The sequence below is a fragment of the Periophthalmus magnuspinnatus genome, chromosome 13 (assembly GCF_009829125.3).
Source record: "Periophthalmus magnuspinnatus isolate fPerMag1 chromosome 13, fPerMag1.2.pri, whole genome shotgun sequence".
NCBI lineage: Eukaryota > Metazoa > Chordata > Actinopteri > Gobiiformes > Gobiidae > Periophthalmus > Periophthalmus magnuspinnatus.
Genome location: NC_047138.1, coordinates 8,094,846 through 8,110,636, shown reverse-complemented (window position 1 = coordinate 8,110,636; position 15,791 = coordinate 8,094,846). Strand labels below are relative to the sequence as shown.

Genomic DNA, 15,791 nt, shown 5'->3' with positions numbered 1-15,791 from the left:
TTTGCTGTTGGTAATATTTATCGCTTCTGCTCAACTGGCCAAATGAATCACATCTTTACATACACTAACCTTTTCAAGGCTATTCATCAGCATGTTCAAAATAACATAAATTATACAACCTGCTTGTGCATGTAATTAATGTAATGGCTCATTAAAACAAGCTTTCCTGCTGTTTTTAAGTTATGGCGCTGAAAGTGTACAATCCGGTAATCAACAAACACAAAAAATGATGATATACTGCTTATTATGCATGAACATGTTGCTACATTTTGTGCAAAAGTCACATAGCTAGAACAACAAAGCTTTGAGCACTCACAAATACACATACAATTGTCAACTTACCACAATGAGGAAGCCTGATTTTTTGTGGTACAGCCACGCTTCCACCAACATAGTAAATATTCCTTGCCAGCAATGTTGCTACAGTCAAAACAGATGATTTTCCTGGATTTGCTTTGCACACAGCATGTGAGTGCGTCTTATTATTGCCAGACAGAACATTCGGACCCTGGACTGAAGAACTAATATCTTCCATTTTTGGTGTAAAAATGTAAGTCTCCCCCTCAAGCCTTCAGCTTCACCTGTGGCTCAGAATACAGAGTCTGATTCAATCCCAATAAACAGAAAACATGACCAAAACCCGTCTGCTTACCACGCTCAGCTCTGTCTCCTGACCTGAGCCTAATCTGACAGTCTAAAATACCCCTCCTCTTGCTCTCCTCTCTGATGTTTGGGCAGATGTGTCAGTGCTGAGCCAACAACACTATCCACCATGCCAACTCTAACCATATAGTGATTATAAAAGAATACCAGATGTGGGTCTCAGTGTAGTTTGTCAGTAAGAATACAGGGGATAAGAACTGTGACATAACGCAGCATGATAATACGGCAGTGAAAGTAAGGTTTAATGGATTGACATGTGTGTTGCTAAAGGGAGACACAGTGAATCGCACAGGCAGCACATCTGTCCATCTTGTACTAAATGCTCCTCTCTTACTCCCCCCTCAGGCTGGACTCCTCCATGCGCCCACACGCCACTGTTCCTACTGACAGTTCATTATGATGATTACTGCATGCACAAAAAACAGCATCACAAACACTCTACGAGACAAAAAGGGAAGAGGTTTAGGACAGTTAGTCATCATAACAAGGTCTTTATGGGTTATATGGTATTACCTACTACTACTTTAACTTTCCTCTTAACCTATGCAGGACTACCACGTGACCTGTCCATGTCATCCAGGGTGTCTGCTGGGGGACAATGGGACAAGTTAGTCCTAACCAGGCCTAGCTCAAGATTTGGAATAAGGTCACCTGCTCCTGACAGGTTGCCCCAGCAGAAGGAAGGGTCAAATGCTGTAGGAAAATGATTAATAAAGTGTATCTAAACCTTAAAATGTATCTCCAGGCTGGGGGGCCACTACAGACACTGGCTATTCTCTCATATTCTGTATGTATGGCATGGCACAAGACACAACCAGACAGCAGAAGAACCACAGACAACCTTTTTCACCTCATGTAATCCATCAAAGCTCCCTCTAAATTCTCAGTTACATCATCCTCTTCCCCCCATCCCCTACAGTTTCTTTGAGGACATTCAAACGGCTTCAATTTAATTATTCAGATGCACCGCACAGTGAATGATGATGATGACACATGCCGTTAACATACAACATGTTTGGATGAACTCCTCTATGAATGAATGAAGAAAGGTGTCAGGTGAAAGGATTTATTTTTTTCTTTTACTCATTCACGGATAATGTTCAGCTAAATGTCTTTCACTACATCCATCTCCTCTGTGATCATTCCATCTCTTGACCTTCCACAAGAAATGCAAATTTAAACACAATCGTGATATCATCATTTTAAATTGTCAGTGATCAGCTTCAGTCACCAAATGCAGTGGCAGAAAAAGCCTGCAGTTTAGGGTTGAGAGTTGGCAGGAATGTAATAAAAATATTTCTGCGTGTGTTGCCTAATAAAGATTTAGTTTTTCCTGTCCTGTTCTTGAAGCTAGAGACATATTTCTCCCAGCCCTATCTACTTCGTAATTCCAATTTCAGCACCTTTTCACCCTGTGTAATATATTCCAATTGATGCCGCAATCTTACTCTCAAAAATGTCAACTGCCTCAAAAACTACAAAATGTACAAAATGTGTAAATACAATCGTAATTCATGGTACTTTTAAGCACACACAGTAGACTCTTCTTGTCACACTTCACACATTATTTTCATAACGTAGAAAAGCCTGACTATGAAAGAAACCAACCAGAAGATATTACTCATTCCCACTGACAGAGCAGTGTTATACCCCAAAAGTTTCACTCAAAACTCTCTCTTCCTGCTTCACAGTTATTCCTTTACAGGTTGATTGCTTCTGTTTATGGTAGAAACAAATAATATGAACTGTGGGAAAGAGTAAGGGTCCCTAAAGGCAGAATTATATGAAATGTCCCAAATAAGTCAGTTACGTTGATGTTTCATTATTTTACCATTTCCACATTTCAGGTATATATGGACCAGAGTAAAAACCTATACCTAGAAAATTTATATTGCAGTAATGAGGAGGTGATGAAGATTTAGCAAAGACAAAAGCAGTCACTAGACCCAAGCTTGAATAATTGAGGTAATAGATTACTTTCAGAAGTGCACCCGAGCTTTACACTTTGACAAATCATTATACAAATCCTTATATATCAAAAGATAACTAATTTGCTGTTGGAAAAAGCCACACGGATGATTTACAGACAAATTTGAAGTGCTCTAAAAAGAAAATCCAAGAAGGATATTAAATATATAGATATTAAAAAATCTCGAGCTAGAAATGGTCTAATTAAGACCACTCATGGCTGTAACAAGTCACCAAATGTCCTTGTGGGTTTCCTAAGGCCCATTATGAGAGCTCCATCTGAATAAAAATAAACACATGACCAGAATAATGCATTCAGCCATGCTGCTGTGAGGGGCTCCCTGAGTGCTGCTGCTCAATACTCACATCAAAGGAGGCTGTGCATGTGAGACATCAGTGTGCACATCCGGCAGCTTCTACTGCTCTGGGCTCAAAGCACGTAAACTAGGATACTGTAGTATCTAGCAGCACAGCGTAACCATCCACCATTTCACCCAGGCTAAATTATATGCTCTGTCTGCTTATTCCAATCAAGCCAAAGTGGGGCTACGTCAGTGAGAGGACCAAGCTGTCAAGAGGATACAAGGAGAGAAAATAAAAGCTGTGGTTATGGGTAATTTGCTTTTCCTCCCCTCTCACTCACACATATACACACAAATGAACAGGTATAGAGTCCGCTATATGCACTTTGGCCAGCTGGTGCTTTATGATAGGTCTTCAAGGAAGCTTTACTTTATAGATTTTTGTAAGTGAAGAGCCAAAATGTGCTTTTGCCTTTTGCTAACAGAGTTTGCACTGTAAAACATCTGTTACCAGTGTGGACTAGGACTGATAAAGAGGAAACATAATTGTTGGATGTTGAAAACGGCAATTATCAGTATCTGATAGCATCATATTGGCAAATTAAGTCAACAGTAAAATTTTAGGACTAAACGAGGAATAAACCAGTTTAAACTGGGACAGACCTGGATAAAACAAGAACATAAAAGAAAAAAATACCAATAAAGTACAAGTAATTAAAGTGTTGCCAAAGTAATCATAACAATAATAATAAAGCATTAGATTTATATAGGGCTTTCAAGTCATCTAAAGAGCTTTACACTGCATTATTCATTCAGTCCATAGTCGATGTTGCTACTACTATTTTAGCCACAGCTGCCCTGGGGTAGACTGACAAAAGCTTGGAAGTCGATCTCCCATCCAAGTACTAACTAGACCCAGGCTTGCTTAGCTTCCGAGATCTGGCAGTTACAAGCAGGCATAGCCACAAAGTGGTAATTAGTATTAGTTGTGTGGTTAACCTTGTCGTACATTCACCATCTGTGTTTATTCAAGGTTTGGACTCACACCAAAAGTACAAACATTATGCATTCAATGTAATTCTATGTAAGTGTGCATAATATAGCAGAAGACAGAAAATGACATGATAAATTGAGAAGCAGAAAGATACAAATGTGTGCCACCCCCTAGTGTGTGTTAGCTGCTCTGCCCTGCGGCCAAAGAGAATAGGAAAAGACAAAACAATGATGGCAACATGCTGAATATCATCAGCAGCACAGCAGAAACATGCTAAGCCACACTCTTACATTCAACCTATACTAGAAAGCACCCAGAAGACCCATGTATGCAGTTCTTCTGATGTAATTTTCCATTCTCATTGTATTAATTTATTTATTTGTCTATAAGCAAGATTTCATCACACCAACCTCTGTGCCTAGGTGTTACCAAAATGAATAAAGACTCTACTATAAAGCAACCTACTCACTGACAAAGTTAGGAAAGGAAAGCCAGTGAGCTGCAGGGGATGATGACTGACAATTCCGACACATCTTCATCTGCTTTCTAAGTGACAACAAAGAATCTGAATTTGAGAGACAGCAAAAAGGGTTTTCTTAATAGCCCTGGGACCACCAAGGCTTCAAATATGCCATATCTAACCGTATACCTTCTCTTGTGTGGTTGTGTGGAACTTCAGGGGTGATCTTGATTCACCCAGTAAAATCCCAGCCACCTCTGTAAGACTGGATGTTCCCATTGACTCAACATATCAAATCTCTAGTACATCCAAGCTCTTTATAAAACAAAGGTTAAATATATATACAAAAGGTAAATGTACAAAAAATGTATAGACTTTTCTGCCCCCTACTGTCAAAACCCAAGGGGGATTTTCAGCACCAGGGACAGTTTCCCCACATGTGATGCTCTGTCAACAGATTTCATTCAGACAGGGCGATTCCCATTATGAATCGCTAATAATGCAGTCTACTTAAGGTAAATTAATGTAATCCCATTTGCTGGTTGCTAAGAAAACAGACAATTTAAAACATGTGCTCATAAAACAAATGCGCATAGTGAAGGAATGCATGCATAATTATATTTCACCACATCAGACAGCCAAAGTATTTATGATTCTTACTCTTTTCCAGATTAAGATTTCTGCAAACTTCAAGTTCAGCCATTTATTGCATGGGTCGTCTGTCTCATATTATCCGTCCGTGCGCTCTGGGTAGCATTTTGTTGCCTTGGTATGGTTACAAGCCTTATAATCCATCACTTGAAGCGCGCCATGTTGACACTTTTTCGTTGCCAAAACAAAAATATGAGTGCCGATGCGCGTGTGTTCCTATGTTTTAGCGCGTTGGTCGCAGAGAATCCACAGCCCATCAGCGTCTCCAGCGCGCGCACAGACCCTCTACCCGCCAGACGCACGGGACATTGGTAAATAATTAGCCGATCCTTTACGCACTCTGGGCACTGGCAGGCATGGAAGACCTTACGCGCGTCTGAAGGTGATGAAAATGCCCCCTGTACTGAATGGGCTTCCCCGCTCCCATTAAACTGCACCTCAAACAAACATGATAGATTCTCAGAGTCAGCTCCACCTCGAGTTTATCCTAAGCGGAGCAAAGTAACCAATGCGCATATATACCACGCTATGACCCACTTTATACTTCCTCTCTCTCTCACTCTCTCAAAGCCAATTGTTCCATGGAGCAAAAGACAGAACATCAAAACGTAAAATGTCTTCTGTGATGCACCCCAGGATGACATAAAGGATCGTTTTTTCCCCTTAATTAATACGATGGCTTTATTAGAAGCACGTCTCTCAGCATGGCGCACGTATTGAGTCATTCCCAATAGAACTTTGGCCTTAAGGGAGTTCCCAGATAATTCCTTGTCCAGTGGTGCACATTCAAGCATTTTCCATCGCATCTGCAGGAATCAATTAATTAGAGGAGGAATGGCGACACCACATAACGTGTTCAAACATGAGACACAGGATGCCAAATCGATTAGCGCTGTCTAGAAGAGCAGACAGTTGATCTGAGCATCAATGTCAATCAAAAGGTGGAACCATTATTGTAGGAGGAAAGTCGGAACAGAAGCATATAAGCCTCTAAATCATACTAGGCTACTATTCACTTCTTTCATATATCCTGAGAAACTTCATAACTTCAAATCTTTATTGAACTTTTAAGTGAAAAACTATACTTCTTAATGCTTAAAAAATGCATCCAGCTAAACGTTTCTGTAACCAGGACCATTACCGCAGCAATTAACAATTAACTATTTGAATAGGCTCAATCCTCAGAATGTTGCATTTCTCAAGAAGCTGAAACCAATGAATAGTGAAACACCTTACACATAAGTTTCAATCCAGTGATCTTCTAATTTCCATTTATAAGATACCCTTTAAAGTCCTCCCAGTGAGACATGTTCAGTGTGCATGCAATGTAAATATAAAGCGCTCTTCTTCCACACCTGCTTGATCACAGTCACCTGCCCCCGCTCTCTTGAAACACTCACAGTGATTTATGCCCCATGGTCAAACACAACCCAGCGTCCCCCAAGTCAGTCGCAAAAGATGGAAACATTCAACAAGGACTAAGAAAAATGAGCCAACAAGCAGCAAAACCAAACAGAAAATAAATGGAAAATGAGGCTATTTGAGGCATAGTTAAAAAAAAAAAAGTGAATTGGCAAAAAGAGAGCGGGAACAGTGTGATTATTAACACAAAAAACCTTGTCATGATCAAGCACAAACATTATGGCATTTTTTTACTTGAACATCTTGCAATTTTTTTTCTGTTTTTTAAAGAACAATATGAAACTTATTGGACGTGGAGTGATTCAATGGGAATAGGTCTGAACCATATGTTTTATGCTTCATTGTCGAATATTATATACAAAGGAACTCTTTCACTGTAAGTTTTTATTCTACAAGCATGGTATCTTCATTGTTTGTGAGCCTTTGAGGGCTGTCCTTGAGAAGCACCTCTTCTGGACTTTTAACTAAGAAAACCCCCTGAAGCTCTCACTCCTGCATTTTTAAAACACACTTTTTATTTCAGTCCACTTTTTGGCTAAAAAGGGACAAACTGGGATTTAATGTTAAGGATAAATGTTTTAGGAACACAAGGTACAGGCATGTCATCCATTTGCACCTTTGTTTCAGTGATTAAAACAAATGCTGGCAGAATATGCAATGGAATCCTAGCCAAAATCATGTGGATGTAAAATTGACAGTTTAATTCCACACTAAAAGACAGATTATTTTTGTGAGAGTCTTGAAACAAATGAATGAAATATCACTTCTGCATATTTGACCATATTTTTTTGAACCACATATTCTCCAAATTCTGCCCAATCATTGAAGAAGAACCAAATCAACAAAGCCTACATGCTTCCTGCTTCTAGTATCCTTTTACAGTATGTGGACATGCTACAGAGTGACAAGTTTATTAGAAGAGGAGATGCAGGCGCTTGTTGCATCAGACTGCAGTTGTCCTGTCTCCTGTTGGTGTGAAATCCAGCAAAACATTTCAAAGATTTGTCAGACAGATGTGTGAGCAGCCTCTATTCCCCAAATCTCATTACTCTTAGATCAAAGTGATAGTGTTACAACATGCCTGCACCCGTTTGTGCTCCAGGGGAAAATGCATGGACTTGGCTCTTGAATATCACTTCACATAGTATTGGCCTTATCTGAGTGCTGAGGAAAAGTCTCCCTCTACTGTCTATACACCAGATGTACAGTTTGAACAATAAATGAAGAGACATTCACCTTGGAAGATACTGTTGTTGGTCAGAAAGTGCCGTCGATACTGGGGCTCTCCTTTTCGGTTCACCACTCGGGAGCTCATGGTGAGAAAAGAGGGCGGGGGCAGATTTGGTGCAACAATGTCCTAAGGGAAACAAGACACACATTTTTAATTAAATGATTCCGTTACTACATTTGCTAGATATTTCTTTCTCTTCTTCTTTCTGTTTTTCACCAGCAGATGACTCACAAAACATGCCCACCTACTTTTCACTTCCTTATGGACTTAAGCTTTTTTCAGGTCATCCATGCGACCCCTTCTCACCTTTCCAGGCCTTAGCTTCCATTTTTCTTGCCTCGGTTTTCTGATCTCCATTCTCACCGGATTTCCAATTTTCCACTTCTAACTCCACTGACTCATTCGTCACAGTTCTCACCTGTTGCGTGTCCATCGTCCACTGATTTACAACTCAGCCCTAAAACAACCCCCAGTTTTGACTGTCGTTTTCCCGGTGCCTGCTGTGTTTTGCGAGGTTACTGTCTGTTTATAGGTCAGATGTCTTTTCTGTGACCCCACCACCTTCGTTGTTTGATTGATCCCTGTGTGTTTTCAGAAGCCCTCTATGGAGGTACTGGCTGTGTCAATAAATCACAGGACTACTCCTGAATTTTTCACAGCAAGCACCACATATGAACGATGCTCACAACATTTTATTTTTCATCTTTTTAGAAGTCGGTTCATGTAAAAGCTATAAGAGTCAGCCACTGTTAAAAGTAACCTAGAATTTAGTGAATATTGGGGTTATGCAATTAATTGAATTTAAATTGAGATTGACAGTCACTCATTAATAATAATCAAGGATCCTGGGTCTTTTTCATCAAAAAGTCCACACCTAATCCTGTCAGTCAAAGCATGTGATTTAGAGACTTTGGAAGGACATTTGACTATTTGTGATAAATGTGAAGGATTAAAAGTTTGTATTGTTTATGTTCAGGAAATTAATATTGAAAGTCATTAAAAAATAATTAAAAATCAAAATGAAAATATTGATACATTTTTTTGGCACATCGCCCAGCTCTTCTGAAGTAAATGTGAATAAACCTGCTTCTACTCACACTGCTACATAGCATAAAAGAGGATTTACTGCCAAAAAAACACCACTTAAGATACAATCAGCACATCATCCCAAATGAAAACTTTCAATATTGCAGAGACATTATCACAGTTCTGTGGTGTTTATCTGTAAATATAAAAGTAATCTTCATACAATCACATCTTTGTCCTCTTATGAGCCCAAATAGCAGTCTAATGTTACTAAATCACTGTTGTCATTACAAAGCCTATATGCCATATAAAGAGGTCTATCAATGGGGATATTGTGAGATCTTCTTAATAACTAAAGTCACATGTTACATTGATTATGATATCTTATGTAGGCTGACATGCCGCACACAACACAGTTGGTGACACTATTTCTTGTTCTGACACATGGTAACACAAGTAGACGCCTCATCTGCCAAAGCCACAGTTAAGTGCTCTGTCTCTACAAGCAGACTTACAAAACGAGGCAAACTTAAACATGAGTAGAGAATGTGTTGAGGCGGTATTTCAGACCTGACAGGAATAATATCGCCAGTAACCTTGTTTAAATGTATTTTTATAGTAATAATCAGAGTAATTCCAGAGGTTAAAAAAAAAAAGTGAGACTGTAGTAACTTTTTTTAAGTGGTGTATGGCCTAGTTTCAGTACTCTAAGTGCACTCCTGTGAGACAATAGCTTAAGAGATACATCTGTCATGCATTGACATAATGCAAATGAGTATACTTCTCTTAATCATTATATTGACAGGATTATGGAATGGCTTTGTGCTCAAAGGCTATTTTAATGGTCATATGGACAGCAAAAGACCAACCAGGCATAATAACAACTAACAAGTGAAGCAAATAAACAATGATTATTTCACTTATGATAGCACCTTTTAGTAAGTGGGACATAGGTCAGTAAGTTGACAAGTATTAACTTTGATTAAGGCTGAATTGTAGAAACTAGAGAGAGAACGTCTTCAAAATGTTCGTGGTTTGCAGAGGCCAATATCTATCAACATTCTGATTGTGAAGCAGAGCATAGCTCTAGGCCTGTTAAATATGTTGTTAGAATCCAACAGAAGAGACTACTCTTCTCTGATAGAAAGTGTGTTGCTTATGAGAATGCAAATTAGGCAGGTGATCACAATGTTCTGTGAATATTGACTAAGAAGTTGGATTTGCTTCTATGGCTATCAAACTGTCTGTAAGCTTTAAAACACACACAGCCTCACATTCATAGTCTATCTGTGTATTAACTCTATCTTCATTTGCCATCTTCTGCATCCCTTAAAACAAAGGTCTTCCCTGTCTTCCCCTAACCTACTGACAATGTAAGTATAAATGCTGTTCTGTGCCGTAAACCAATTGCTCTTTTGACTGAGTGAATGAGTAGCTTTCAGAATGGTTTGTTGGGACAATTATAACACAGACAGCAAACAGATTGAGTGTGCTGGTGGCTAGACACATGCTTTCACATGGAGACAAGAGTCCACTCCTCACTTACTTGTTGTGTGCAAACACGATTGGTAAATATATGGGTTTAGGAAAATCAACTTAATACTTCCTGGTCACATATTGGGTTTAACTATTTAGAAGGAAAAACGCAAATGATGATGTTGAACAAAAGTGATCACACTAAACTGAGAGTAAAATTTAAAACATAATAAATTACTATACCACTGCTAATTCCACATTCATCATTTGTAGGTACTGATACATTCTAAAGTAATTAATAATATGCACTACTTAATAAAAGACAAAAAGTAACTATGTTTTATTATGGTTCCAAAAAATGTTTCCAAAAAAGTTATTATTCTTAAATATTCTTTATCAATTCTACATTCTATTATTTTCCAACTGCATGTTAGAAAACAAAAAACTTACAGAGTTCCTCAGAGAACCCACAATGGGTTCATTTAAAGTTCTCTGCCCCTCTTTCCACCAAGAAACTTTAATTATTCACAAGGGATCAGAGCACCCACAAAGACTCATGTATCCACTCCTACAACCCTACACCAGCAAGCCGATACAGTGCTCACAATACTTCAGGCACATAACAAGCAGAGTCAGTTTTCAGCAAATGCATGCCTTCACACACACATACACATACACTGCTGTAGCTTATATGGGTGTGTTAGCAGTAGGGTCCCTGTGTAACAAATGTGCACAAGTGATTGTTTACAGTGACAGTAGGTGAAAGCAAATATGTGGTCCATTTGGAGAAAATCTTAACTAACAGAGACAAGCTGACCCCAAAGTGAGACTTCCTGTCATGTATCAGTTTATTTTTGCCTTAAAGTAATGTCACAAACCTTGATAAAAATGTATATATATATATATGTATTTACTACAGTTTAATGGTAGCATGCTGTGTCTTTAAATCCTTTTGTCTCTCACATTCAACCAGCTTCACAGACCCACTCAATTAAATCAAAAAATCCCCAAGGACCATGCTCTCGGATGGGGGAGTGCCCCATGTCTTTCTTTCAGGGATGGCTACCGGCTGAGTGTAATAAAGGCCTTTGTTGTTCAGTCTCAGTGCAAATCAATAATGATACAAGGCTATGCCAAAAAGCTAAAAGTACAAAGATAAGATTAAAGAATACATATCTTCCAATACAGTTAACTATTTGAAATTCCAGTAAATATATTTAGTTGTTTTCTTATTGCTTGACACAACAATTAAATTAGTATAAAATTATTTTAAGTTGAAAGTTGAAAGCTAAATGAAAGTAAAAATGTCTTAGCAGTCATCTTGTTCACCACAGCAGGTGCACATTTTGCCTAGTTACTGTAGACAGTGTCCTACCAACAGCACACTTAAAGTGACAGTCAATTGTTTACATGCTACTTAGAGCAGGATCGCATCCAAGAACAACAAACATTTTTGTTATATATACAAACAACACTTAATTAATGTAAGTTGTACTGTGTGTATAGCTAAGCACGGAAAAGCACTTACTTCTTTTGTGACTTTTTGATTTGTACTGTCCTCATAAAGTTTTGTCACTCGTGCCAAAATTGTCCTCCCCTAGTAAGTCCATAGCAACTCAGAAAGTAGTGGTAGAGGTTTACTTCCAGCCAGAGAGTGTCCCAACAACAACTTCACTGGTGTGGGCAAGCAGTGCATCCAGCAAGGTCCCCTTTCAAATAACCACCACTGCTGGGATACCAGGATCACCAGAAAACCTGGAACGGACTCACACAGAGGAGCAGACAAAGAGCCAAGACTGAAATATAAGTTATCTTGCTCGCACACTAGCACAGGAAGAGATGAGTTTGATCAGTCATTATCTTAATGTTATTTACTATGTTACTTTTAATAAACAATGGCTGGGACAGGCACAAAAAGGAGGGAAATGTAAAATGACTTTATATGTGAGCATATCTTGTAATGAGCCATAACAAATTGTGACATGTTTTAAAACTACCCCTAGAAGTAAATTTAGTTTTAATGGTGAGTAATGAACAAATGTAATAGCACAGATAATATTCATAAGATACATGTTGTCACATTTTTTTATTTTTTTTTTATAAACATAGTCTATTTAGGGATATCCACACTGCACTGTGATATTTACTTTAGCCAGGGCTTTGCTCCTACTCCTCCCTCACTGACAGTTCAAAGTCTGGCAGCAACAGCCCTCACGAAATGCACCTTACAATTTAAACCAGCCCACCAATCACAGCCCTGCAGAGGCCGTAACAGCCACTATAACATTTGCACAACAAAAGGGTGACTAGCTGATTCATCAGCCCCCTCTCTCCTCTCCCTTTCCCTTCCAGTGTGACTCCTCCTCTGCCCCCTTTGTGTCCGAACCCAAAATCCCCTTCTTACCCTAGTGACCCTCCTCCCCTCCGTGCTAATCTCTTTTTACCCATTGGGAGGAGTGGATGGAGAACTAGCTCACCCTGCACCCCAAAAGGACTCATCAGGAACAGGCTAGGATGGACACTTGCTTCTCTTCTCGTCTGCAAAGACAAAAAAGAGAAAAAAAAAATAGTACTCATGCAATTTATATTCTTGCTTTACTGATAAACACTGCCAGCATTAAAACAATGGTATGGCTGAGGTCCCAGCTCAGGAAATTTGACAGTGCTAATAATTGTAACTTTCTTTATGTATGTTATGTGAATAACATCTACACAGGTCATTTTCATTTTTAATATCACATTATTTACTTAAGAATATATTAAGATGAAACAAAAATAGATACATGAATTAAGATGTTTTAATTAAACAAAATCTCATTGGATAAGTAAAAACCTTCACCAACAGAAGGTCTCAAAGTTACTTTGCATTTCACATTTCTAGATGTAGCAACAGTCCGTTTAACCAAGTTTGAATTGGTACTGAGATTCATTTGCTTGGCTCTTTTAAATCCAAAGGTCTACAGCCAATACTGAGTAAAAACATGTGGTTTGGAGCAGAGTTCAGACTTTGGAGGAAGAAATTTAAAATGTGTTTGTGTTAAATGGAAATGAAAAGCCTGCATTGATTATTTTCAGGAAATCAATATTGAAAGCAAATGCTTTTATGCTTTAATGATTTTAATAAGATCAAATAAACATTGTGACTGTTCAATATGACAATAAAATATTGTAATATTTTTTTTGCTATCATCCAACCCCAAGTAAGTCCAACTCCAAGCAACAGTGATCCCATTGTGAGACAAATTTAAAACTCCAATACTCCCTGCCCTCTTCATGGGCAGAGTGAATATCCCAAGCAAAACACCAACAGAACAAGGCATGAAATTTTGTTTTAATTTGAATATCCTAAAAAAAAATATCATCAACAGACATAATTGTGTTTCTTGATACATGTCAGTTTATTTAAAATGGCAGAAATGATTGATAAGTGATTGAAATATTTAATTTAATCTCTGGATGAATGTGCAAAAGCATAGTTAGTTCAAGGATGGACATGTCTTTGCATACTTCATCATAACTCGATTAGTCCTCACGTCTTGGTAAAAACTCTCCTGATCAGACTGAAGATTTTGTTTTCCCTCAGTGCTTTCTTTACTCGTTCCCAGAAGCTGTCCTCCTTCCACAGGCCCCGGTTCTTTCTCTCTGCTTTGACCTCTGCCCTGTGCAGTCGCCTGTGCAGTTGCCAGTAAAGCCAGGAGTCAGGAAGAAGCCCTGTGATGGGAGCAGTGCGAGCCAAACCTTGTCTGAGGAGCTCCTCGTTGATACAGTAGGTCCACACCACCCCCTGGTGTACAAAGATAAATTACATTCACTTTTGCAAGGTGAACTTGCATTCCAGTGAAATAATCTTACATTTTACATTACATTTTGAGATAGTCACTGAATATGCTACTTCTATGGCATACCTTGTTTTGGGACACGAGGCAATAAATTATGTCATCTTCTCGGCTGATTAATTTGATCCAAACCATTTTAGCAGGAAGCAAGTTTTCTTGTAGCCATTGCCTGCCTTCTGGAGTGAGCTCTACTCCAGCAAGATGTACCTGCAATGGACTTGGACACATATCTGTAATAAAAGACATGATAAGCAGTGATTGATTTGTGGTCCAAAACTTTGAGACATCTCTGGATCTGTAATGCCAGTATAGTTACTTGAGAGGATAAAAAGCAAGGTGTTAAGTTTGCTTCATATTACTATAATTACTAGCCACTATTAAAATGTGAAAATGTTCATTCTTAATAATTAACAAGAGCCCTATGTTAAGTGTGAGGCTCAGATCTACAAACAGTTACAATAAATTAATACAAACAAACTACATCCAGGTAATAATGAATTACTAAAGCTAATATTGAAACATGGTATTCATTTATCAGGATTAAGGTAACATGGTAAAATTGTTTGATATAGAAATTACATGGTATTGTCCAATAAAATGTGTGCATATTATTGTTATTGCAGTACTGAAATTGATATTAAGCCTTTTCCTTAGTATCAATCAGCTTTAAGTATAAAGTATAGTGACACATTATAAATTAATTATATATTGCAGTAACCTCTTACTATGCTTTTTGTGAAGTAATGAAGAGATGACAGGCAAATAGACTGGGACATGCTCCACTGTAAGACCTGTCTCTGTAACCGAACGGACCTTCCCGTAAAGAGTGACATTCCGCTCCACAAAATGCAGGGGAATCTGAGAAACTGAATGAAACTTGGTCACCTGTGGAGGTAAAAACACAACCTCATGTGTGTAACCTGGTCAATTTTGTCAGAAAGATTTGTCTCTGTAAATTAATGTAAATCTGCTTATCAATGAATTGACTACCACCAATATTATTAAAAACAGTGTTAATTTGGGAAATCGCTCTTACCAGTTTTATACTTCTGGCAATTATAATCACACCAGCCACAGCTATCCCAGTGCTTAGATTCTGAGGAGGGAAAATGATGTCAGAATTACCAACATGACAGTGATCCCCTATAAGACAAATCTGTGTGGAGTTATTGGCCAATTTACTGCCTACTGGGCAGGCTTTTTACAGGCTTTTTTATCTAAAGCAGGACAGGTAAGAAACGTGTACTGGGAATGTGATTTGTGAAAATGACAGGTGTCACAGCATGTAGCCAAATAAGGTAGAAATGAATTTATAATGCGTGTGCATAAAACGTACCCGTACAAGAGTTAAATGATCGTCTGCAAATTGAGCTATTAAGGAGACGATGTTGCTGGATGACTGCTTAGCTTCATGTCTTTGTTGTCTGTCAGTCCTACCGTCTCCGGTATCTTTTCTTGCTAACGATTCTGGCGGCGGCATGTTGTTGACATTCTGGTTGCATCCGTGGCCCGCCCCCAATGGGACGGCCCACAACACTCTCCTGCCTGAAGTCTCCGCCCTGTGGCTCACTGTGGACATGGCATCGTAGTAAAAGAAAATCTGGAATGTTACTTACTTGCATTATTAATTAAGATGAACGTATCAAATATACTCGTTACTTTGCTCCACAAATAGCAGCAGTCTGCATACTCTGCATGCACATGCGGCCAAAAAGGCGTAAAATATCAAACCATTCCTTCTGTCTGTTGGCAATTCATTTTA

The 15,791-nt window shown here is 38.6% G+C and overlaps 2 protein-coding genes across 2 annotated transcripts in view; both read right to left on the bottom strand.

Annotated features, from left to right (window-relative positions):
• The window catches only part of plch1 (phospholipase C, eta 1), a 37,940-nt gene extending 25,227 nt beyond the window's left edge, over positions 1–12,713 (bottom strand). The window contains exons 1-3 of the mRNA XM_033976657.2: positions 12,598–12,713; positions 11,722–11,948; positions 7,697–7,817 (exon numbers count right to left, since the gene is read on the bottom strand). Coding sequence (XP_033832548.2) covers positions 7,697–7,775 — 79 coding nt within the window. The 5' untranslated portion in view covers positions 7,776–7,817; positions 11,722–11,948; positions 12,598–12,713. The remainder of the gene's footprint in view (positions 1–7,696; positions 7,818–11,721; positions 11,949–12,597) is intronic.
• Positions 12,714–13,585: 872 nt separating this feature from the next.
• c18h3orf33 (c18h3orf33 homolog (H. sapiens)) lies at positions 13,586–15,532 on the bottom strand. The gene is made up of 5 exons (XM_033976659.2): positions 15,366–15,532; positions 15,066–15,125; positions 14,755–14,914; positions 14,099–14,259; positions 13,586–13,977 (listed from the first exon to the last, which is right to left on the bottom strand). Exons 1-5 carry the CDS (start codon positions 15,507–15,509, stop codon positions 13,723–13,725), a joined length of 780 nt encoding a protein of 259 aa, XP_033832550.1. The 5' UTR covers positions 15,510–15,532; the 3' UTR covers positions 13,586–13,722.
• Positions 15,533–15,791: the final 259 nt, after the last annotated feature.